General features: G+C 40.0%; 1 protein-coding gene across 1 annotated transcript in view; it reads right to left on the bottom strand.

The window, feature by feature from the left end:
• Nucleotides 1-27,042, bottom strand: part of LOC136876009 (alkaline phosphatase, tissue-nonspecific isozyme-like) — a 317,503-nt gene that overhangs the window by 79,056 nt on the left and 211,405 nt on the right. The window contains exon 3 of the mRNA XM_067149621.2: nucleotides 3,557-3,731. Coding sequence (XP_067005722.2) covers nucleotides 3,557-3,731 — 175 coding nt within the window. The remainder of the gene's footprint in view (nucleotides 1-3,556; nucleotides 3,732-27,042) is intronic.

Here is a 27,042-nt window from a genome sequence, read left to right as displayed (position 1 = left end):
TTTGTTGACTTGCAGTTAGTTGGCTCCATTGTAGAACACTGCGTTTCTACACTAACATGTGGTTGATCACTGTTTTCCTCAACTAGTTCACCAGGACAGTCTTGTGTAAAATTTACAGAACTTACACATTTTGTTTTATTGTTGATACTTTTTTTCTCTTTCTACACATATTCTTTCTCGCGAATTTCAATTTCCGTGCACTTGTTCATGTTCGGGTTAGTCCTCAAAATCCGCCGGAATTCCGTTTGGTAAGAGCGTTTATTTTGTTGAACTTATACTGCAGGGAGTTTAAATAAAGACTTCGTAGCGGAGTTTTGAGGAATAGGAGCAAAGGGAAGCGGAGAGAGCAAACGGAGTGATAACGCTGACCTGTAGAAACTAAACGAAACTGAACTCACCAGTTTTATGCATCCTCAGGACAAATGTATATAAATACATAAATAATAATTATAATAATACAATATAATAAAATTTTGATCCACGATCACTTTTGCTAGTTGCTTTATGTCGCACCGATACAGATAGGTTTTAGCGACGGTGGGATAGGTGTACGTTTGACTGAAACAAGCCTACATCAAACCAATGTCCATGCACAGGACAAGTCTCAGGACCATTATGGAGAGAAAAAAGAAAGAACCTGCGCATCAAACTTCAATAAATCAAACACCAACACCAGATGGCAACAAAAATGTACTTTCAAGGGCAAAGATAAACGGGTACCAAGACATCATCACTAATCACCTTACTCCTTTAGCTGAGCATACGGCTGGCTGGCATTCTTGAAAGCGAAAATCTACCTTTTCTCTTCTTAAAACTTACGACGTTCAATCGCCACGCACAATCTCCATGTCGCCTGATCAGATGTCGGTGGATACAGAGTGGGTTTCGGCCCACAAGTGGACACGGCTGATCCGTGGTCCGACAGCTTGCCCTATGACCGAACAACCGAGCAGAGGAGGGGGGGCCACGGCTCTGCGCCTCGGCATTCGGGAGACGGAGAGGGGCTGAGAATGGTTTCCGTGGTTTCCGTTCTCCTGAACTAATGCGAATGCTGGGCAGTTCCTAGTATAGGCCACGGCCCCCAACACTCTCACCTTCTCCGTACATCTCCTTCACCATAACAAATTTTCCGGCCTGAGAGAGGCGTCACAGTCTAAGAGGCCCGCCTTCCCCTTCAGGGGAGGAAATAAAACACTTTTTTTTCGATGTATGTTCTTGCATCAACTCGCTTTGTTTGAACAACTTGAAACATGGCTGCCCTTTATGAACGTGCCTCCGCAAGGAGCGCTGATGTAAGGCGTACAGCCCCTCCATATTATTCTAATCTCATTGCGTAAAATACATCCAGGAGTGATCCATATTAGTCGTTCGTGTGAAACTAGAGGAAAATCAGTACAATATTCTAAGTAAAACATATGCTAAATGTTTTTGAGTTGAGTGTACAGTAACCCATAGTTAACCACAGACTATTAGGGAGTTAAACTGCTATCCTAGTGGCTTGAAGCGGAACTACCAGTTTGTATTCCCAAGTCTCGGCTTTATTTCCAGGCCTTGAGTATACACAGAATACACAGTTACTAAGGGAAATGTTAAATGTTTCGTTGGAATATAGACTAACAAGTAGATGGGGTTTAAATCATTTATCTTGCAACTTTCCCTGTTACATTTGTAATAAATAATTTTTTATGACTCTGTGACTGCTAAGAAACATTCACTAACAATGACAGAGACCACTGTTACATTTGTAACTGGAACATGCATCGTTATGTGAAATAAAATGCCAAGTTATTGAAGAGGTTCACCACATATCATCGTGTTGTTCCAACAGAACAGTAGACATCGCGGAAATAAACCAGAAGATGTATGTAGCATATATGTTAAACCCAACTGTCCGGTTCGAGAACTCCATCCAACAGGAAAAGGAGGCAGATAAAGAAAAGTGAGCCGTGTCTTCTGTATTGTCAACTACTTGCAAGAAATACGTTACTGGAGCTCCTCTTGAAAAGTTTAATCGCATGATATAAAGAGAGTAACTTTGATCGGAGTATAAAGTGAATTTTGAATTATTCATTCATGCCTTCAGCATGTGCTGAACGAACTTGTGTTTAATTAAGGGGAAAACTTAAAGCCGATAAGCGATTGCAAATGTAATCTGACTTGACTCGAGGACTATTAACACTGTACCGTATCGTTTATCGCCATATTTTTAGGACAGATGCAATAACAGCCGGAGTTTGAATTACGACAGTCCATTTGACTGAAATTCATTTTATAATGTTTGCAGATATTCTCGAAGAGTGGATTGTGAAGAGTTCGTCATTTACATATTTGGCCTCCATGAACTTTCAAACCGTAAGTAATCTTCTAAACCTAGTAAAAGGATTTATTGGAAAACGTCTTCATATATTATTTCAGAGCATTGCATGACTTGCTCGTATGTAAGTCAAGATTAGATGTCTGAATCAATGGTTCGAATACGGTAACAAAATTGTACATACGAGTATAAATATTGTATATACGCCCTTCTGACGCGTGAACACCATGGAAATATTTTGCTCCATGCTTAGATGATTATTACCTTATCTGATTCATTTTCATGTCATCTGTCTATAGTAAATGGCCTTAGTGAAGTTTGAAAATAGAGAAGGAGACGTAGCTTCATAAAAATGTGTTATACGTTTCAAGCATCAACACGTTGACCGTACGAAATTGGGTGTTGGCGCATTTAAAATGAATATACAGGGTTGTCGGGAACAATGCGAAACTGATATATGGGTGTTTGAATGTTAGTCATACTGATAAATAATCTGAAATAAATAATTCGATATATCACACCGTTATCAATTTATGATCTGCTGAAGTTAGTCAATCAGATCATTTCGCGAGCGAATTTCTAATGGATTTTACGCGGCGTTCTTGCAAGATCTAGACGTGACTTAAAAACCGACGTGAGAGCACGAGTCGAAGAACAAAATTTCGCCAGCGGAGAGGATTCAGTACAAACCTATGAGCCGTCAGCATCGCGCCACTGACTGACACTGGCTGAGAACCACGCTGTGTTTGATTATGATTTCTCAGCATAGCTCTCAAGCCATGTCCAGATTTGTCAACACTGCCACGCAAAGCGCATTTGAATTCTCCCGCGAAGTGATCTGATAGGCTAACTTCAACAAATGATAAAATTACAACGGTGCAGGTATCGAATTATTTCGTCCATGTTATTTATCAGCTTAACCAACCCTCTAAAGCTCACATAAACGATTCAGGTTTTTTCCGAAAAACCCGTAAATACTTTAATGGAATAATGGTCCAGTGAGATCGTGTGTTTATCATGACAAATTATTATCTTTCAGCGTGATCTTTTCATACATTTTTAATGGGTAAGTCTTGGTCATACTTTTCTTCTTCCCAAGCCAGCCACTTTACTTGCCATATAAGTGTGTGAGTGTTATAACCTGGTCAAGTGTTTGAAATGAAAGGCAAAGGGAGAGATGAGATTGGAAGCAGTGGATGTACCAACATCGTTAGAAGGTTTTATTACGTTGTCTGACCCTACCTTGCTCCTGAGCCCACGCCACTAGGGACGGCACACGTGCCGCGAAGCTGCTTATACACTGCTCGAAGCGTCCTCGAGCGTCCAGTCCCACTGTCTCCAGGTTTGCCTTTACCCCACAAAGAAGCGCTGTGGCGCAGGCGGAGGACTCACCGACCTGAGCATCGGCATTGAATGTCTGCAAAAGAAGACACAGATGTTATATAATGACATCAGAACTAGTCACCAGGAGAGGAACAAACACATGTTACCACCCTCAAGAGTCAAATCTAGAATCCCCCGGGTTTTTGACGGCAGCGAAGATAGCTTCTCTGAGCACAATTGGCATGAAATGAAGTAATATAAGGTGCTTTTACATTTGAACTAAAATAAAAGTTGGAATTGAATGGTTATGCTGAATCTGTGGACACCTTGTCAGAACGGATGGAAATCGATTGGCAAACAAATCATTCACATGTGTTATAGTATACCTAAAGTTTCTGGCAAGTGGTTCCAGGAGGTGAGAAAGGACTCCAACAAGGCTAGACTGAGGCATGAGAGCATCTCAAATTGAGCACAGTACCGGTTAGAAATCAATAACTTCAAGGGCTTCCATGAAGAAGAAAACAGAACAGTGGTTGGAAGAAGGAAAGACGGCAGGCTGCCGAGGAAAATAATGCAACGATTCTAGACTGCAAAAAGAGGTTTCCATAAAATGTGTAACAGTTATTTAACGCGGTCTTTGTTGGCCTTAAACGGGAAATAATAATAACAATAATAATAACAATATTATTGATGCCATCCGGAGAAGGAGAATTGCATTTTATGGCAATTTGCTAAAAATGAAACCCACACAATATTCGAAACAGATCTTTACTATTTTAAAGATGAGAAGACACACCCAAATTGGCTCAAGGAGGTGGAAAGGGACCTACAGGAGATGGGGGTCGCTTATGGAGATATACAAGTACTCAACCCACTCAGGAGGAAACTAAAAAGATGAAGACGGGACATACGTGCAGACGTGGACATAGGAAAGAAAAGAGCAACGAATAAAGTAAAAATATTATTGGATTTACGTCGAACTAACTAATATTTACGGTTTTTCTAGACGCCGAGGTGACGAAATTTCGCCCTCGCCAGAAATATTTGATGCGAGAACAGGAAGCTAAATTCAAAGAATCAGCACAATTTATACCGGGTGATTTCCGACAAAAGTGTAGTGTTATGAAAACGTTGCAAAATTCGGACTGGAAGACTTGGGGGTAAGGAGACGAGATGCTCGACTATATAGTATGTTTCGAGCTGTCAGTGGAGAGTTGGCCTGGAATGACATAAGTTGACGAATAAGCTTGAGCGTAGCTTTTAAAATTAGGAACGATCATAATATGAAGGTAAATTTGGAAAATTAGAGGACAAATTGAGGCAAATATTCATTTATAGGACGAAGAGTAAGGGATTGGAATAAATTACGTATCAAGAGGTTCGATAAAAGTAGTGGAACAACAAGGGTTCTAAAACACATTGAACTATATATATATCACAAATTTCAAGGCACAAATACATAGTCACCGAGCGAGAAAAAAACAATTCTCTGCCATAGGCATGGATTTGAACCCTGAAGTGAAGCGGAAAACAACGGAAAACTACCTCACTCCTTATTTCTGCGAGCTGGCCACACACGTACATACATAGAACGCAACGGAAAACTTAGTCGTAGCATACACACACATGCATTGAACTATATAACATCAACTTTATGACATAAACACATCGCCACCATGCCAGATAAAGATCTCTACTCGTATCACAGACATGGAATCGAACCCTGAAGTGAAGAGGAAAACAACGGGAAACTACCTCATTCCTTATTTCCGCGAGCAGGCCGACACACATGTACATATATAATCACTGCTCGCAGTAAAAGAACGGAAAACTTTGTTATAGTATACACATGCATTGGACTTTACATCACCAACACAAGCAGTATTTGTACACATGCCACGGGGAGCCTACCAAACTGTGGCATAACACAACAGATTGTATGTCAGCTGTTCTAACCTTTCCTGATCATTACGAAAATTAATACATTTATAAACAAGTAAGGTAACAACAGACCATGTAGGCCTATAATATTTACAAAAAACAAATGCACCACATTTGATGATGAAAGCAACGGGAAACTACTCCCTTTCTCATTTCTCTAGTACGCTTCTATAGTGTTAACATTTAATTTCACACTCTCTACCGTGATAAAAAAAATTGAAAGCAAATGCTGCGAGCTGGCCACACACGTACTTTTATTTATCACTGAGCGCAGTTAAAAACTTAGACATAGCATACACTCATGTATATAACACAATGCAACGGAAAAAATGGTGTATTTACAGAAGAATTATCCACACACTTCGGCAACCTATCAAACTGTGACATGCCGGGCTGAGTGGCTCAGACGGTTAAGGCGCTGGCCTTCTAACCCCAACTTGGCAGGTTCGATCCTGGCTCAGTCCGGTGGTATATGAAGGTGCTCAAATACGACAGCCCCGTGTCGGTAGATTTACTGGCACGTTAAAGAACTCCTGCGGGACTAAATTCCGGCACCTCGGCGTCTCCGAAGACCTTAAAAAGTAGTTAGTGGGACGTAAAGCAAATAACATTATTATTATTAAACTGTGACATAACACAAGAGATTATATGACAACTGTTCTAATCTTTCCCGTTCATTTTTTTAAGTAATGAGTGAGATAACAACAGACCACGCGTGATATCCACAAAATCAAACGCATCACATTAGGCGAGGAATCGACTCCACTTCTCATTTCACTAGTACGCTTCTTTTGTGTTAATATACACATATTTTAATTTTTCGCACTCTCTATCGTAAAAAGTCGGGCCACTAAACGCGAAATACGGAATTGAACGACACATCGAAAAAAATATTTGTGTATCAAGCAAATGCTGTGAGCTGGCCCCACACACGTTCATAGTTCAACACTGCATGCAGTAAAAATCTTAGACATAGCATACACATACTTCATTCACATTATTTCCTTACCTCAGATTACCATAAAATAAATTGAACATTTGTAAGATGGGTCTGCACTTAGTGTGGGAGCATAAATAAATGAACGAGATTTCGTACAGAACACCGTGTCCGCCTGCACGTTGGTGGCAGGAAACAGCTGTATGTGTAAGCATAAACTTGCTCAAATGCATTGTCCATTAAATATTTCTGCCGTTGGTTTGATGCAGTACAGTAAAAAATTATCAGATACAATTTAAAATATTAGGCTGCGGTTTTAGGGGTAGAGCATCCGCCTCTTACTCGGAGCCCCGGGGTTCGATTACCGACCAGATCAGGAATTTTTACCTCCAACTCTGGGTCTGGTTCGATGTTTATTCAACCTCTGATAGTGAGATATCGACCCCGGTCCAGAAAGCGAAGAATAACGCCCGTCGTGCTGACCACACGTTACCTGGAGGCTAAGCAGCGAGTCGCTTGGTAGGCTGTAGCCCTTCCGGGGCCGTTGCATTTGTAGGGATCGGTAACCCCTAACTGCGGCTCTCAACTTGGGAATATTGTGTTGAAATTAAAATCCACAGTCTGTTAAACGACCGTCGTGCTGACCACACGTCACCTCGAGGCTAAGCAGCGCGTACATTGTTGTGGCCCCTAGACCCGGCTTGAATGTTTCAGCGCAGCATTTGCATAATAAAAATTGTCGGGGCTGAGTGTTACAGCCCCCCCCCCCCAGCACTTACCTGGTGTTAGCTGATAGGTTTACTAGTATACAGAAGAACTCCTGCGATGAATTCCGCTGAAATCACTAATAATGATGATAATATTGCATCATTTTACTTTTCTATATTTGTACGCAATACACAAAGTTCATGAAACTGTTATTTCCTTGCCGCTAGATGGGGCTCCATTCCATCCCTGACCCGGTCGAACAAGATCCTTAGTAAAATAAGCCGTGTGTGTGAAAGTGGTTTTACAGAGTAATACTAATGCATTACTGTTGAGAGGCATACACAGTAATTTGCTTTACACTTTATTCTGCAGTTATGTTCATGAATTTGGAATAGTTTGATGAAAATACAATGACGCATACGGAACAATGTACTTTGCCGTGCGTGGAATTTGATTCACAGAGTAATCATAAAGGATTACTGTTTGATTATTTCGGCACCATGGCTAAATAGTTAGCATGCTGACGTTTGTGTAGGCCCCCCGGGTTCTATTCCCAGTCGGGGTTGGGGGCGATTTTATCTTTAATTCCAATGGCACGGGAGAGGGAGCCTAGGCTGGTCGCTTGTCCTTTACAGATATGCAGGTCGTGTAATAGGCCGTCTACTGGAAAAAGACCAACACCATGCCACTCCGGAGGTCATTATACTGTTGTTTATCTTACGCAAATTCAATCGTTACTGAAAAATGAAGGATACACATATTTAAACGATTATATGTTAATAACGAATTACAAGTAAGCATAAGAATAAAGTAAAAATATGTGATAATATTTTATCTCAAAATGTGAAATGAAATCTTTTGGTACGCAGTCGAATTTTCGGACCATCCGGAATTGTGAACATAGCCATACAATACATAAATGTTTACCTCTTTTTCGTTAACTCGTTAGAGTGTACATCGTGTGATAAAGGTTATTTCGAATTACCATGCGAAATGGCCGTGCGGATAGGAGCACACAGCTGTGCGCTTTTATCCAGGAGATAGCGCGTTCGAGCGCCACACTGTCGGCAGCCCTGAAGATAAAATACCGTGCGCATTGGCTGTGCGGTTAGGGACACACAGCTGTAAGCATTCATCCGGGGAGATAATGATACATGACTATAAATAATCATAGCCCGTCATCATGAACATTAGTGTGTGTTACACCGCACACTATGGAACGGAAAGAAGAAAAAGACTACACGCTTACGGATATTCGTCTTGATACCAATCAAAACTGTGATTGTGCATCCTTTTCACCTACCAACGGAACTAATACGTTACATCTTATTTACCTCACACATGTAAATGAAGCTATTAAGATGTTCGATAAACATAGAACCTTATATCAGATGCCAAAACATCTGATTCAGTGTTTATGACCAGGATTTTTATCTACGTACGCTGCTCCTTTCGTAGATGATTTTTGGGATATTCTACCACTCCACAGTAAGATGTCAATCGATGTAGTTTCATGCAGACGCTGTCGATGTTATTTCAAGCATAAAATATCACAAATAATGTAACTGCGATGGATCTAATCCGAGGACTGTAAACTGTAGACAGTGTGGAGCTATCCTTGAAACCCCATGTCGGCAACCGTAAAGATAGTTTTACGTGGTTTCCTATTTTAACTCCTGGCGAATACTGGGAGCTGTATCTTAATTAACACTACAGCCGGAGCCGGGAATCTAACTAGCATTTCCTGCCACAGTAAAGAATTTTTCTGTTAAACAATTATAACATAATTGAATGCGATTTTAATACTATCTTCTCTGTCCTGACCGGGAAACGAACCCTGAATACTATCTTACTTAGTTGTTTAACCATAACACTGTAATAATTGATGGGGCTGTGTGTGAGTAGACTATGAACTAGTCTTAGATGCAGGTAACCTGGCTAGGAGTCGAACCCGTTCCGCGACCTAGTCCATAGCAAATACGAAGCAAATGCTACAAATGCGACAGCCCCGGCCTCGCAGTTGACGGTGGAACAAGACGAATCGACATGACTTCAAACTCAGGAGCAAAGGATGTTTCATTCTCAATCCAACAATCATATTTGAATCACACGCACAACAGCCCGCTGAACTGGACGAAGAGGAAAAGAGGATATATTAACCAACCATTCCCTATTACCTCAATAAGTGCAACCTTGAGGACATCGAGGCCATGGGGTTCATCATTGGTGCAAGAGGCACCATTCACAAGTACTCGTCACGTAATTACGACGCTTTGCTGTGCCGAATGAGACCATTGTGAGCTGCGGCATACAAACATTGAAAACATCGATATCGAACTTGATACATCACCTCTACGCTCCACCGTCCGACTCGTTGGCTGAATGGCCAGTGTACTGGCCTTCGGTTCAGAGGGTCCCGGGGTCGATTTCCGGCTGAATTTGGGATTTTCACCTTCATTGGTTAATTCCAATGGCTCAGGGGCTGGGTGCTTGCGCTGTCCCCAACATCCCTGCAACGCACACACCACACATAACGCTATCCTCCACCACAATAACACACAGTTACCTACACATGGTAGAAGCCGTCCACCCTCATCGGAAGGTCTGCCTTACAAGAGCCACACTTGGCTAGAAATAGCCACACGAAATATTAATTATTATTACTCCACACGTAGTTAATTAAATCAATTAAAACATTTTATCTGATTATTCTTTGTTACTATGGATTGTTTTCACTACATTATCTTTAGAATTATTGATTAGCTTTTCTTCTGGATTGCAGTTAGAGTAGGTACCAACTGTATATTTTATGATATTGTTTGCCTGTTTGGAAATCTCAATCATTTGAGGAAGAACAAATAATAATAATTCCACCTGTAAGTCACATATTATGACCAGTTTTATCTGATTAAATATTGAAAGATATAACTGCCTCTACGACCCTTGAAGGAACTAGCAGGGATCTCTCGTTCGCCAGCGACTATATGCCATGGTCGTGCGGGTGAGGGATGTGGGAGGAGCGGGGGTAATGCTACCGCGATTGCGTTGTAAGGAGATGGGAGACTATATCGCAATCACGGGGGGCCTTGGCGGGTTACTATATGTGTGGGGTGGAGACATATCAGTGCGCTCTCGTACCATCTTTGTGGGTTACTTCAAACAAATATCCCACTAGAGAGATAACAACACCCAAAATGAACGTTCATTATGTTGGGCCTCTTCTTCGGACACTTGAGTAAAACAAAAGGGTTTTTCCCCAACTTCCGAGCCCTACTCATGAGGCCAGAAAATGGTCAGTGTTATTTTTACATTTTTGCCTGATTTGACGTTTTTTGGCTTGTTGGTCCTTTCCAGCCTATTTTTTGGTCTTAACGGCTTCTTCTTTTCCAACTTCACATCCTATCGACTATATTCTTACTGTCTTTTCTCAATTGGAATCATCATTAGTTCATCAATCACCTCTTAAACATCTTTTCTCCAGTAAATACATATATCTGAACCATCCCTGAACAGAGAGAAACTCGAGTGAAAATGAAATGAATTGAAAAATGAAACTTGTGTGTGAAAAGATACCTGAGGTTTCAAATAAGGTGAAATACTGAAGGGAGAAAATGTTGATGTGAATGATTTCAAGAGGAAGGTCTTCAATTATGAACCCATAACATCCGTTGGTGGGGAGAGAAGTTTCTCGATGTTTCGCAACGTGCTGTCCGAAAACCGATGATCCCTTACACCTAAGAACCTGGAGATGTCTACTGTGATATACTGCAGATGCAACTGAATCGCAAGTTCTGTAACTCCATGTGTTTAGCCAAATACGGTTCCACTTGTATTAATTTCAGTTTCTTTCTCCAGGGTGTCCATTGCGGGTTCTCTGAATTCATTTTAGATCAAAAAATTAATTCATTCTAAATTTTGCAAGTACCATTTAATAAACACCAAAATCCCTTTTTTAAATTATGTTAACTTAAAAGTGTATACTATCTGAAAGAAGAAGTTTTTCGCTCATATATTTCTGCACTGTATGTCGCATACCATCAGAAGTTTGCATTCTTAAACATTCTACAGGGTGTAGCCGTCATGTTGTAACAAACTGTCAGGGATGATGGAGGACGGCAAATTGATCAATTTATGATAAGGAACCGCAGTCCGCAAATGTTCAGGTCAAAATATATTGCTTGCTTGTTGTTTAAAGGGGCCTAACATCGAAGGTCATCGGCCCTCAAAATATATTAATAAACCAAGTTGTTTAACGTCCGTCCGTTCTTAACAAGCGCTGGCGTGTCTGAATTTCGTCCCGCAGTAGTTCCTGAACGTGCCGGGAGCCAACGACATGGGTGTCACCTTTAAACACCCTTAAAAGTCACTGCCCTCAGTCGGATTTGAACCCGTTAATTTGGGATTAGTAGACCAGCGCAATATCTACTACACCACCGCGGCCGGCAGTCAAAAGTTTAAGCAAATATCGGTCTGGTACCTCCGACTGTTCTCTACCCTGCATGTGCTAAGAGAACAATAGTGAGACAATCCCTACGAGCAGAGGAGGCTAGGATAATAACACAACAACTGCAATGCACATGGCGTACTGTGTACTTACGTGATTGGTGTGCGATATCTGTACTGCAGGCTTCAGTCTGTGTTTAAGGGATGAAGTGGTACATGAACCAGCCCTATCCAAATGAACTTGTAGCCGGTTACGGAACTTGCAGGTATGGTGTTCGTGTATGCGCAAGCAGATGGAAGCAGCAGAGAAGCGGAACGGCTGTACATGACCAAATATCCACGTAGGAGACATCCGGCTCACACCAAGTTTCCACGACTGTTCCAAAGATTAAGTGTAACAGGGCAATTGGTACCGGAGTACAATGTCCGATGAGGATGACGAATTACACGGACTCCCGACCTAGAAGATCCAGTGCTTGCTCGCGTGGATGAGGCACCTGCAATCAGCACTCGACCAGTTGCTCGCGATATGAAGGTTTCGCATATGACTGTGAGGCGAGTTTTACGTGAAATGCAGCTACACGTCTACCATCCACAGAAAGTCCTGCTGAGTTCGCACCTCGAGTTGTGTTCATCCAGTGGGTCTTACAGGTCCTTGCAGTCGATCCTCACTTTCCTGCGTACGTGCTTTTCACAGATGAAGCCTGTTTCACCGGAGATGGAAAGATAAATAGTCACAATAGTCATGTTTGGACCGATGAGAATCCCCACGCTGCAGTTGTGAAAAGCCATCAACACAAACTTTTAGTCAACGTGTGGGCAGGCATAGTCAATGATTACGCAGTAGGCCCGTTTTTTCTTCCTCCCCGCCTAAATGGAGCAGTGTACACAATGTTTCTCAGAGATGTACTACCTACACTCCTGCAACACATACCACTTCCCCTTCGTCAACGGACGTGTTTCCAACATGATGGAGGCCCACCTCACTTTGGACTGAGGGTTCGTGAACACCTAGATCAGACATTTCTTGAAAAGTGGGTACGAAGAGGTGGTTCTGTTTCCTGGCCCACTCATTCACCTGATATCAACCCACTAGAATTTTTTCTTGTGGGTCCATGTGAAAAGCCTTGTGTATGAGACACCTGTTGAGACTGAAGAGAGAATTCTCGCTGCATGCGACGCTGTTCAAACGGCACCGGGGATATTCGAATGGGTACGACAGATCATTGTGCGACGATGCCATGCCTGCATTGACGCAGGGGAGTGCTATTCGGACCACTTGCTGTAAATGGAGCAACTTGTGAAACGGACTTAGATGAGTAGAATTTTGCTTAACTTTCGACGCGATCGTTTCCGGAATATGGTTCCTTATCTCAAATTGATCCATTTGCCGTCCTGCACCATCCTTGAAACTCTGTAACATCATGACGGATTCACCGTGTATTTCTTCATCAAATATGTAATTAAAACTACAATTGTGAACAAATTTGGATCCCATTATAATGTCCTTTTTGCCAGTTTTCAGATTTTTTGGATATGTTTAGGTATATGTTTACCGTGATTCATTTTAGGCACCGTATAGATCTTCACCTCCCGAGTCCTAGTCATGAGCCTTGGTGCAAATGTTGGTACTGATCAGTGGAGGCGTGCAGATTTGTATAACGAACAAACAAACTTATGATTGGTTTCATAGATATCACTTAATCCTTTTTACTAATACAAGACTAAACGCAAGGGATTGTGACGGAGTTCACATAATTTGAATGCTGTAGGAGAGTGAGTACCTGGTTTTATTGATCGCCGGATATGATTTGATTTCCAGTTCCAGGAACGTGAGTTGACTGGTATGTGCCTGTGAGATGTGTTTCAATTGTAAAACTTTCAGCCTGCTCGAAGAAGCTGCTCTCTGCAGCTGACATCCTTTTCAATATGATGTGCACCTACAATATTACGATGTACTATTGTATTGCTCGTGTAGATCTTTTTTTCCAATATTTGTTGCTTGTATCGCACGGGCCCGGAGTTCATTTATAGAACATTTTATTCACCATCTGGAGTTTCTCAGCTCTGTAACTGAGATGTTCTGTACGTTCTCTTGTATACTTACAGAGACAAGTACTGGTCTATGATTTAGAATATTTGTGAGCTTTGCAGGGTATTCTACGGTTCAATAAATAATACTCGACTGCTTTTGGGATGTCATCTAACAGGCAAATTCATTAAGAATTTGCTTACCTCACCTATAATATTAATTGTTTAATGGGCATCGTTGTTCCTTTTTAAATAAGTCGCTGAGGGGTTACCAATATTCACCAAAATTCACACAATGATTCATTACTTGCACTCGATGTACAAACATAAGTTTTGTCTGGACCCGATCAGAGGAAGGCATCCGTCGTAGTCACAAATGCATAGAAATGCATATTAAATACTCCCTGCAATTTTTATTTCTTCTTCTTTCGTTCTCCCTTTTCGGTGTACGTTCAATCAGCCACTTCTTTGTCGTTGTACTTCTCTTAGTAACCAGTACTTCTTTATTATTTCTGATCTTCGTTTCCTCCCATCTTCCGATATAATAGGTTTGCATTTAATGTAGATTTGTCTGGGAATCTTATATTTTCGTCTTTAGCTGTTCGAACGAATAGTGAATTTTCTTTAATTTTCAATTCTACCATATCTTTTTCAGTTTTTTAAACCAGTTGGTTTTGTTTTGCGGTTACGAAGAAGTCAAAGATTTGTTTGCTTTATCTATTAGAGTTCATTCAGAGAAGATGACTGTAAATATTTATCATTTTTTCCCATAAAATTTGAGAGTTTTTCAATTTTCTGGTAGAGCGTTTCATTCTTGATGTATGTTATCTCATTGTCCTGAAATTTTGGTCCTAAGATCTTTCCTAAAATTTTCCTTTCTTTTAGCTCGAGTTTCTCCAACTGGCCTTTGAAACTCACGTTTATTGTTTCTGCTGCGTATAATGCTTCTGGTTTAATCATTGTTTTATCATTTTTAATGTTGGAAACTGGTACACTTGTCTTTCCTTAAACGATTTCAAACAATTTTTGAAATCCATCGAAGTTCTCCCTTGTTAAAATGAGGACTTCCCTGGAATAACGATGTAACCAACACATTTTTGAAAAGTGGGATTTCAGTGGAAATAGGGCGTATCATCACGCCTTTATGCCCTGGTGTCATCTTATGTATTACATTTGAACTTCAAGCTAGTTTACAGTCAGCAGAACTTTGCCCTTCGTGGTGTGAGGATGGAACATCAGTCAAGATAGTGGACAGTGCTTGTGTTGGTTCATCAAAATGTATCATTTTAAAAATCACATCTGTATTTCAAAATGTTTTCTTGACGTTTTTACTGTTATTGCTGTTAATTTTATGTTGACACTAACACTATTTGATATTATTTGTATTCCAAGTGCACGTACAGAATTTCTCTTCTGTTATGTACAAATTTAAGACGTATTTGAAAATGATTTTCCATTGTATCACTTCCAGTTTATAAATTTTTAAATATTATTATTGATTTTAGTAGATGAACTAATTTGTGCACTTACATATGAAATTAGTTTAAGTAGTATATATCATAAAATAGATACCGAAAATAACTTCCCCTCTCCAGAAAAAATACTGATTTTTTGGTTACATCATTATTTCAGGTATTTCTTGAATTATTCCATTATCTACCTTATTTACGAGTTACTTGTGTCCATATTTTCCTCACATATTACTAGCTGATTTGGTCGTGCTTCGCTACAGAATTCTGCACTGTATAAAGAATTCTAGGTTAAGTAGTGTACACGTCTGAGTACCATTGTATTAAATTGCATTGTTCTTAACCTCACCCAATAAACGCGACGGGTAAGCCACCATACGTCTTTTCTCACGTGAAGCCTGGGTAAGGGAACTGTCATTGTAATGGCAGGGCCTCTTGCCTACTGTCAGTCACAATCGAGTTGAAGATGGGCAGTTTTCTTTATAATGGCAGGCACTCAAACTCCACCTGCCTTTTTACATTCTCAAAAATACTGTCTTTGTGATTTTCCCAACTGAAATCAATATAAGTCATTACAATGATGTCAGTAGGAATGTCGCGATTAACTGCAATGTTATGTGAAATACTCCATCAAATAACACGCCACACATTTTCTCACTTTTAACGAACAGAACTACGCTGCTCAACTAACAGTCCAAATTTCCAGAGCTGTAGTGACCAGCCTTGAACACTCTTATGCGATTATTTGGTTAAGTATGTACACTGCTCAGAGCAGGTATCGAATAGCTGGAATACTATGATGAACCAGTGTGTTACATACCAGTAGAATAAGACAATTTTTAACCAGAGGAATAGCATGCTAAAGAAGAATGTTATCTAATTCCCCAGCTACTTCCCGCCAAAGATCAGGCAGACTGTTATACTGGGTTCGCAGCACTAACACCATCTATCGGAGATGAGTGGCAGCAGAAGAGAGAAAGAACATCAGAACAAGCAATGGTCACGAAATGTTATTGTTGATCATTTTTATGAGATTTCCATATTGTAGGCCTTCACATTTAGTGTCCTTCCGAATCTGTGATATTAGGACGTCTGATGTAAGGGAGTATTCCTTTCTTTCATGACGCTCTTGTTTTATTCTTCAAGTGATCGTTCCTTTACTGTTTTTTCTCTCATTTTTGTAATCATCTTCACAATCTTCTTTCTCGATATGGACCGAAGACCACGCGTTTTCACACTTTAAGACCACTGCGCAAACCATCGCCAGTTCACACGAGTGAACAATACCTTCACGTCGGAGTTGATGAGGACTAAGCAACAGAAGTCTAAATTAATCTAAATTCATTGATTCCCTCATCATAGTCGTCCTCCTGCAGGTGGGGGGCCTTAGAATAACAGCCACGGTATCCCCTGCCTGTCGTAAGATGCGACTGAAACGGACCCCAGGGGCACTCTGAACTTGGGAGAGTGGGCTGTAACCACGGAGCCCTTATCTGAGTCCTGGCATTGGTTCTACTAACTTGTACCTGGCTCCTCACTTCCATCTATCCTATACGACCTCCCTTCGTAAAGTATTATTATTTTCTGCCCCGGCAGTATTATCTCAGTGTCGAAATGACGGACTCCGTCCATTTTTTCTCTTTGATTTGTGTTATATAGAAGATGGTTGCCTAGTTGTTCTTCCTCTTAAAACAATATTCTCCACCACCACTCTTATCGTGGTTGGTATGGTAAAACATAAATGGTCGGAAATTGCACTCTCTATCATTTTTGTTATGTAGTACTTTTCGACAGAACCAATAACATAGGTGTTTAAAAATTCAATTTTAGGCACCTTCCCCAAAACTACCATATCATCCAGTGGGAATAAAATTATTTATATCCTAGACTGCAATTCCTTATTCCCCGACTTTACATACTGTTTTTCGTTAAATCCTGTTCGCCCATTTTATCGTGGCTCGGCGTTCATATGGTCTGAAGAAAAACAATTCAAATTCAGGAATATGTCTGTTATCATAGCCGGTACGGTAAAAATGTATAAGACATACATGATCAGAAATTTAATTATCTTTAACTTTCGTTATGCAGAATTTATCTGTAGGACATCCAATAATATAAATATTTAAGAATTATATTTTGGACCTTCCACTAAACTACCATCACTCAGCGTGAATAAAATGATTCATAGCCTAGATTGTAGTGGCTCATTCTCCAACTTAGCATATCGTTCAATTCTCTCCAGACATTTTCTCGTAATGCGCGTACAGACAGACAGACAGACAGACAGACAGACAGACAGACAGACAGACAGACAGACAGACAGACAGACAGACAGACAGACAGACAGACAGACAGACAGACAGACAGACAGACAGACAGACAGACAGACAGACAGACAGATATGACGGATAATTACAAAGTGCATTTCCTTATTATTGTGGACATGACCGATATCGATATAACATTCATTTTAAACTCTGAGCACTCTTATGTATATACAGCGATTACCATCCAGTGATTGTTAGGTATTGAGACAATGAAGGCCGACACTGTGTGGGTTAGCAGGAAGAGAACTGCGAATTAATGACTGGGAGCCAACAGTAAGCTTTACAATAGCCCTTGCGATTTGTTTAGGCACACGATGAGTAAGTTGACCCAGTCATTTCGAGCACTCTGGAAGCTGTTAGGTATAAACATCCCGTATGGTCTGGAAGCGGAAACAGAAATAGACTTTATCTCGAATTTTCCTGTGGCTTATTTAAAGAAGGGAAGCTGGGGAGCGATAGGAGTGAGTCAGACTGTCTTTTACCGCGCGAATCTAAGAGCAACATGTGAGTTGAGTTCTTTAGCTTAGTCAGTGAGCAGTAGCACAGTGAATCGACAAGCGAAATTCAACTCTGTCGGCTGTGTTTGTTCTGGGTTGGACCGCTCTGGGGTTAACACTGCGCTGTCAGAGAATATAAGTTCGAGACACCAGAGCGTTGGTTCAAGTTAGTGAGTATCAAACTACGTGAAGTTGGACACTTGATCTCATGTGCACTTGTAATAACTCTATGCAGTAATTAAATAAATGTGTTGAACAGTAACACATTCATCCTTATTCAGTACTAGTTTTAAGGAACTTGTCTACCAGTGACAAAGTTATATACAGAGTTATTAGTAGATCCCGGATTTCCATGCAAATACATGTTTTTAAATAAACTGGCTACACTTCTGAAACTTTGCAAATGTTCGTTTTATCACATAATGATTCTAAATAACCGTTGTTTTTTGCTGCATATGTGCATGTTTTGGCCTTTTTAGGATAAAATTCATTAATGATGCATATTTTGAAGAGTTTGGATTTAATAGCGAAGAATATTTTGATGTTTACTTTGCATAATATGACTTTTCTTGTGACTTTGGCGCATATATAATGTTAATTTGCATGAAAGTGCCCTTTATGAATGTTGGTGTACAGAATTTGGGACCGCTTTTCCAGGTTATGTCAATTATATAGAGACGCAGATAATGTATTCCTGACATCCTATTGGACAAACAAAGTTAGTACATACGGTAGAGGTCCTATAAGCCAATTAACCAAGCACTTTTTTTATCTATTGCTTGAGTAAACATTGCCATAAGCCGGAAGACCCCACGTCGATCACTGTAATTGTTAGGAATAAGGTGCCCCAGTTATAAATTGCTATAAATTGAAACGTAAATTGTGCCTTACTAAATGCCACTCGTGTTTTTGTCTATATTAGATGAACAAAACAAAACTTTTATCACGCTTCTGTGACGCCGCATTACTGAGATAGGACCTTACAAACCTTGGTTTTGCACTGAACCGTCTTCCGTTGTTATCCTGGAATTTTCTACCCGGAACTCTCACTCGTCACACATCTTTGTTATCGCAGGTTCAGACATTAGTAGCTATTGAAGATACCATCATCTGCAATCATCGCACGGAGAAGTAGCTGCGGCAGGTAGAGATAACGTGAACGAAGTGATCCGTTCAAATCCTGAGTTTGAATTCTTCAAGCTTCTAAAAGACGTATTGTGGTGAAAATGCAAAGACGTACAATTTGATCTCACTATGTCCCAAATGTCTTCATTTACTCATGCAGATGTCACTTCTTGTGACATAGAAAGGTGTGTGCGTAAGAAAGTGCTGACAGATAAATGGATGAGCTTAAATCAAGACAATTTGGAGAAATTAGTTTTCGTTGGTTTCGAAAGGAACTGAATTTTGATGGTGCATATTTTCTAGTTTATTGTGCATGTTTTGCTATATGATAATGCATGAATGCATGCATATTTTGGGATTTGACAGTGCATGGAAATCCGGGCTCTAGTTATTAGTAATGTAATCCCTGTGTCTTACCCAAATTTACAGAGTAGGTACGTTTTGTATTCAGTACCAGATAGCCGTCAATGCCCCATATATTCAAGTTGTACTTCAGTTGAAACTAAAAGGTAGCTTGAAAACAAGAGCTCACACGGGTACATTACTTTTTTTGGGCAGATATAAGGATACACCGTGATAAGAACTACCACTGTGTACCCTTATATCTAGAAAGTTACTCCGTAAGAGCTAATTGTTACCTTATTTTTGAAGCGCCTTTATATATTTAATTGTTATACACTGACTGGCCAAAAGTCATGGGAAAACACTGAACGTGATGTTAATAACGAGTTGTTCCTCCATGAGCCCTCAAAACCCAGCAACAGGCCGAGGCGTCGACTCTTAAAGGTGTTGGAGTTGTTCTGGAGGGATACGGACCAACGCATCACGCAATGCTACCCGCAGTTGGTCTTATATAGTTAGTGCAGGGAACGTTGAGCGTTCACCAGCATCGACAGCATTCCATAAGTGCTCGATTGGATTAAGATCGGGCGATCTGGAGGGCCAATCCATGGTCGTAACTTCACTGGAGTGCTCTTCCATTCACCTGCGTGCCACCACAGAGCGGTGACATGGCGCATTGTCCTGTTGAAACATAATATTTCCTTCACTGCACTCTAAGGCCAGAAAGAGATACATATACCCTGAAAGAATGTCCACATAACGTGATCCTGTCAGCGCTCCCTGCAGCCAGATAATGAGGCCTAATTACGGCCATGGGAACGCCATCCAGACCAGAAATGAGGCACGTCCCGCCATGAAACACCTTGTTGGCACGCAGGACTCATAAATAGCTTCAGGGGACATACGCCACACTCTCACGCGCCCATCAGCTCGATACAACTGGAACCGGGATGCATCGGACCATACTACACGCTGCCACCGTTCCATTGCGGAAGTTCGCGGGCCTATGCATGTCGTTGAGCTCTGTGTCGACGTGTAAGCAAAGGGACACGAGTTGGACGTCGGCTGATGAAGCCTATGCGGTGCAGTTGCCTCCTTACAGTCCTGGTAGAAATGAGTTCCTGACTCCCAATATTCAACTGGGCGGTGATCTGACTCACAGTAGCCCGTCATGCACCCACATGGTTCTGCGGAGGCGACGTAATGTCCGTTCGTTAAACAACTGTGGTCTTCCCGTGCGGCGATTTACGCGGTTGGTAACATTCTCTCTGCGATGTTGAAAATACACCCTGAACACTGTTGACCGCGGAAATCTGAATTCCCGTGTAATCTTCGCAATGCCATGACCCAAGCGCCGTGAGCCAATGATCATCCCACGTTGAAAGTCGGTTAACTCACGATGCGTCGCCATTTTCACGACACTGGTGTCTTAGACAGGCTGCTCAGCTGTGCCACAGTTAGCTGCAACGCTCAGAGGTCATACACGGTATATTTTATAATGGAACACCCATTCCCGTGACGTTTGGCTACTCAGTGAATAAACATTTCGGGAATGATATTATTGATGTAGCTAGTTTTGTAGCAAATAGTTATACTAGTCAAGATTTGCACCTTAACGGAACAGGAGAGCAGAAGATTAGTAATGCAGCGCTATATATATTAAGAAAGGAAACAGAGTCCAGGAAACGTGCTATTCCCCTTCATTGTCCTGCAAGTAGTGAAGGAAAGTAGTAGACGGAGCCAGCTCTTTAGGAATTTTGCTCTATTACAGCATAAATACCATAGGTTTCTTAGATGTGAAGCTTCCACAGTGGGCACAGATATTTGGTTGTTCTTCTGAATTGAACCGTATTGTTGTCTTCTATTCATTTCGTATAGTTTCCTAGTGTTTCGAATACATTGCAGTGTTCTTTGTCAAAGCGACTGAAACGCCCCTACTCCATCAGAAGTAAACACTCTCCTAGGCAGCTAATCAACTACAAGAATAGTTACTGTCCTTGGCCTTAAATAGCCTTCTCATTCTGGCCTACGTAAGCCCTTGCGGTCTCTTGAGAATGATGGAACGTATGTGTCACAGCCAGGTAGCTGTGTACTAGCGATGCTATTGCGTTACTTGAGGTTCGTCCTGTACCACGGATCGCAAAAGGAGACTGACAAAACATGATTGTTCCACCAACGCAAGCATGATAGTCTGTAATTAAAGTGTGGTTTCATGATGATGAACTAAAAAATATGTGCTCATAGCTTACGGAATCAATGCCAAATCGTGTGAAAGAACTTATAAAACCCAAAGGAGGACATATTAGCTATTAAAATGTATTCAAGGTATGTGTTATGTAAATAAAAGGAAATTACGTACGTCGTTGCCGCGTTCGAATTAATTCGTACGGGACTGTAATACCATAGGTTCTTCTCGATGTAAAGAGAATGTAACATTAGACCCTAATTTGATATCATAATGTGGAGCAGCCAATGTCTAAGAAATAAAATTGATAGAACTGATTTTTTACATAAATATGTCTTATGGTTGGGCGTCGTCCGAAAGTTTGTGTAACGCAAAAAACATGTGTGACGGAAGTCTAACCATAGCAACCGTGCAGGCTATGTCTCATGGCTGGTTGCCATCCGAAATTAACAGCCGCTTATGGATTGCCACGACCAGGAGATATATTTATAATCATTTGATTTTCGAAAAGGGAGAATTTGTTTCTATTTTCAACTCTGAATTCTGTTAAAATAATCTGTATAACTGAACACTGATTCTAAAATAATGAGCTAGACTATGTGTAACTTAAGGGTTATGAATTACAGACGACATAAAGCTGACAGATTCACAAAATCGGAGATGTAGCAATATTCACTCTAAATAATACAGACTGTAATGTTATTGACATTTCAAACCTGTATGTAGAATTTAACTTTTAGGCAGCGCTCCTTAGTGATCTAGGGTTAATAGTGATTTTAATAAACTGGTCCCCTGATGGAAACATAAACATTTTCCTAGAAATGATAGAGCAGCTTTCTATGATCCTTGTCGTCATATCAAAAGAAAGGTATGAAATAGGTATTTGTGGGAATATTTATCGTGATATGAGACTCACAACAGAGTAAATAGTCTGCTGAATTTATTCAAGTCATTTAACTATTAATGTGCAAACAATAATCCAATTCGTGGAAAAGCAATTCTCTACAAATAAATTTAATGACTACATCACTTATCGTCCTAGACTTATTGCGATTTTACGAGAAATTATGTGACATACAAGGTGTGTTATCTATAGTAGTTGGAATATGTAGATCTGGAATTGTTTGTGGGAGTGCTTCTCAGCTTATGTGGACTGATAAATAATTGTTACCTGGTCTTTTGTCTAAAAATTTATCACCTTTTAAAATCAAATTTTTGTTGTGAATTTGACCACAGAGGTCTTATTACTTCGGCAATCTGTGTTTAATTTTTACTTCCTGTGCGGATGACATGGATGTTTGAGTCCTTGAATCAATTATAATCATTAACAATTATCTTCCTTTATTTCTTCTTTTCTTGCTCATAGATGTTTCCCTCGTTTTCCCAAATTTGTTCCGATATACAATGTACTGAAATTGGGTAAGTTTGCAAGTCTGCCTTCAAAATCGTGTTCACAGTCAGGCATAATAGGGATATCGATCTCCAGTAAATAAAATCTGAGTATAAAATCTTGGTGGATTCTGCATGTCATGTCTGCAGGGATAATTTCCTTCTCTTATAAGATATTCAACCAATGAAAACAGTTTTTAGGGAAAAATTACCAACAATTGCTTCGTACGACTTTACTCAGAATTTCGTACGTTAATTATTCCGCATTTTCTAATCAATGGCCGTCTTCCGACTATTGAAATTAGATTGAAACCCACATATTATTTTCATATCTATTTCAATTATTGATCACACGTAATCACATAACACATATTTAAAAGAAAAGTCAACAGGTCTATTCTTTGAAAATGTAGCGCCACTAGTGACTGTCAGTATGGAGCTATAACAATGTTTCCTTAGAACAATAAATCACTTCTATGACAATGAATGACCAAGGAGTGCTGTTTGTGATTTAACAATATAACTATATTAACCACTGTGATGACCTTTGTGATTTAGAGAGCTATGACATCATCAATCGCGTATATTCCATTGCGTGCATAACAATTTTAATTAAAAAAGCAATGTTTTAATCAATGAATGATGGCCATCTACTCCAAACATAAATGTTGCATTATCGCCAGCGTGCCACACGAATTTTCCAAACATTTCCAATCAATAATGAAATAGACATCATTCTGTATGGTGAGCTAAAATGTAATCAGAAGGCCATAAATTGCTTTCATGATGAAATTGCAATTATATCTACCATCGATGTGAAAAGAATGATGTCATTACTTCACAAACTGTTTAGTTAGTTTTGTGAAGGTAAACCTCGATGAAAATGGAGTTATCAAACGTGTGTTAGAAATCATTTCAAGTCATGAACTTGGGAGGACCTTGCCTTTTCAACACGTTTTTATTTAATTATAGGTAATAGTCGTTCAACAAATAATTGCAAATATCATCTTTCTTTGGAATGCCGCCAAGAACTAAACACTGAAGATTGCGAATTCCAAAAGGGATAAATATGAAAATCAACATTTCGAGATATTTTAGATTGAGGAAAACATATTGACTATCACTATTATCTATCCAATGCCTTTGACAGGGTAGATAATGGAAGATTATTGACAAAAATGAGGGCTATTAGAATGGACAGGAAGGCTACTGAATTGATGGCTGAATTTCCAAAATCTCATGATTTAGAGGAGTCCCGCAAGGCACTGCTATTGGAACTCTGTTTTTTCTTATACATATAAATGATATGAGAATAATACTGAAAACTGGATGATGGTATACGTTGTGGAGTAATGTAATAGGATTGTGAGCGACTGCAAAGATATTTCGACGAAGTTGTGAGATGGACATCAGGCAATGGTATGGTGATTAACGGACTTAAACGTCAGGTTTTATGTTTCACAAAGAGAAGGAGTCCTCTCACTTTTAATTACTATGTTGATGGGATGACAGTAACTCATGGGGATCGTCGTAAATACCTAGGTGTTGATTTAAGGAAAGATCTTAATTGGGTTAATGTCAAAAACGGCATTGTAAATAAAGGTTACGGATCTCTTCATATGACTTTGAGGATATTTAGGGGTTGTATTAGGTTGTAAATGAGAGGGCGTTTAAGTCTCGGGTAAGATTCCAAATAGAGTATGATTCGAATACACTGGAACCTAACCAGCATTACTTGATACGATAAGTGGAAATGATCCAAAAGAAAGCAGCATGATTTCCGACGAAAAGTATTGTTACGAAAATGTTGCAAACATAGGGCCGGGAAGATTTTGATGTGTTACCGTGGTTTGGTGGATTAGCAGAGGTGAAAGAAGGTGCTGGGGTGAATGGTGCTAACTACAAATGCCAAGAAAAAAAATTTAAACTGAAATAGAAGGTTATATTTTCAAAAAAACAACAATTTCTCACTGAGTGAGATAACAATGACCAAGCAATTTAAAATCAAGATATAGAAAGAGATCCAAGATTTCAAATTCTGTAACACACATCGGCTATAAGCCCTCATTTTTACAATTTTTGCGTTTCCAGAGCAAAATTTACAGAGAAACATAAATTTACAAAGGGGCAGAACTCCCCTAGTACCAGGAGCACCAGCTCCGTAATTAACAAATGTCCAGCCTCCTAGAAGCACTTTTTCAATGCATAAAAGAGCTGACGCGCTCTCAATTTTTCAAGCCTATTGAAGGCAATACCCGCCTTTACAATTAATTGCCATCAAGGCAAAACTTTCAAAATGAAACGGGGGTATCTTGTACCCAACCTACTGGGCCTTAGCAGAAAAGAACAGGTTAAGTTAGTGGCCCGGAATACAAAGGGATGGAGGCGAGAATTTGCAATCCTACATGTAACTTCTTAAAACCTAAAAGGCACTAGGCCAATGAAACAGGGGCTATTCCCAAACTATGGAGGTGACTCGCACAAGAAATAAATTTAAAACATTAAGGAAAAGAAGAAAATCAGTTACCAAAACGTAGTCACCTCAAACCAAACTGAAGGGGAGCTCGAGAGGGAAAAGCACTCTCTATCCCCGATTTACCATTAAAGACATTTACATAATCTGGCATAAATTTACATTACAGAAAGGAAGGTTAAATGGCAAAAGTTTCGGACTTTTCCCGCGGGTTAAATGCTGGGCTAGCAAGAAATAAAAATGTTAAATGGCCATTACCTTACTGAAGATCTGCTGCCTAATGAAAGAGGCACCTCCCGCCTCCTGCTATACGTTCATACACTGGGTTAGATGTAGATCGAGTGGCTAGGAGACGTGAAAATCAGCAGTTTTTATACACTCGGGGAAAGTTCGAGACCTTTCATGAATAAAACAGCCACACCCACTTAATTTTATTGGGTCGCTTAAAGTTACACACCAAAATCGAAGAAGAAACCTGTGATAGGTAGAAAATTAATTACAGAAATTCTTCATTGGTTAAAATCAAAACAGGTGGAAGACAGGATTAATATTGCCAACCCAAAAATGAATGCACTAAATCTGCGAATACAAACTTGCGAATACAAAATTTCTTCAAATAAAGTTCCTTCACTTCGCACCAGGGTGCATGATCATAGTTTTTTGCAGAGGCATCTATGAGAGAATGTCCACAGTTCTAGATAAATAGGAAACAAAACAAGTCGAAATTCACACAATGACATCTTCAGAGGAAAAATTTAAGTAGGTCCAGATTTTTAAGTTCACTGTTTCTCCTGTAGAGGAGTACTTTAAGGCGGAAAATTTAAATGCGCGGCGTAGAGGTGTACCACCCAGTACGGGATGTAAGGGAATGAGCTGCTCGTCTATGCGAAATGTTTTCAGCGGTCAATGGAGAGACGGCTCGGAGTGACATTACTATACGAATAAGCTTGAGCTGAGTTTAGAAAATGTCATAAATGAAGATAATGTTGGAATTCAAGAGGGTAAATGGGGCAAATTTTTGCATATTCGTTTGTCTGTGTAAATAAAATCGTAACGACCGTGTGTCTGTACATTGACTATTTTGGTGAAGTTTCCGTACAGTTATCCATTTCATGAGTAATAACGATCAACTGCATATAATTTTAACAAACTTCCTATTTAGAATCCACCTGTTCTAGGGTATGTTTGAGGGCCAATATTGTTTCTAAACCTCTGAACTGACTGGGGGTTTATACGAAACCGAATCCGTGATTTTGCACTCCCACAGAATGTACACAACCAAACTTAATGAAAATCTACCTGCCTTAATGGAAATCAATTTCCAACCCTTTTTTCTTGTGTGCATCATTTCAATACGAGGATTAATAAGGGAGATATCATTAACGGACAAGTACCACCGGACTTAACTCAAGAGCGGGTGCATGTAAAGCTTATTTCTTATAACTTGAAAACTTCTGGAGATATTTCAACCAAACTTCATATTTAGCATCCACCTGAAGAAATGTAAATTTTTAGGCCCATACCACGTCATATTCCCG

The sequence above is a fragment of the Anabrus simplex genome, chromosome 6, assembly GCF_040414725.1.
Source record: "Anabrus simplex isolate iqAnaSimp1 chromosome 6, ASM4041472v1, whole genome shotgun sequence".
Taxonomy (NCBI): domain Eukaryota; kingdom Metazoa; phylum Arthropoda; class Insecta; order Orthoptera; family Tettigoniidae; genus Anabrus; species Anabrus simplex.
Note: the sequence above shows the minus strand (reverse complement) of the source record. Positions and strands in the feature narration are given on the sequence as shown.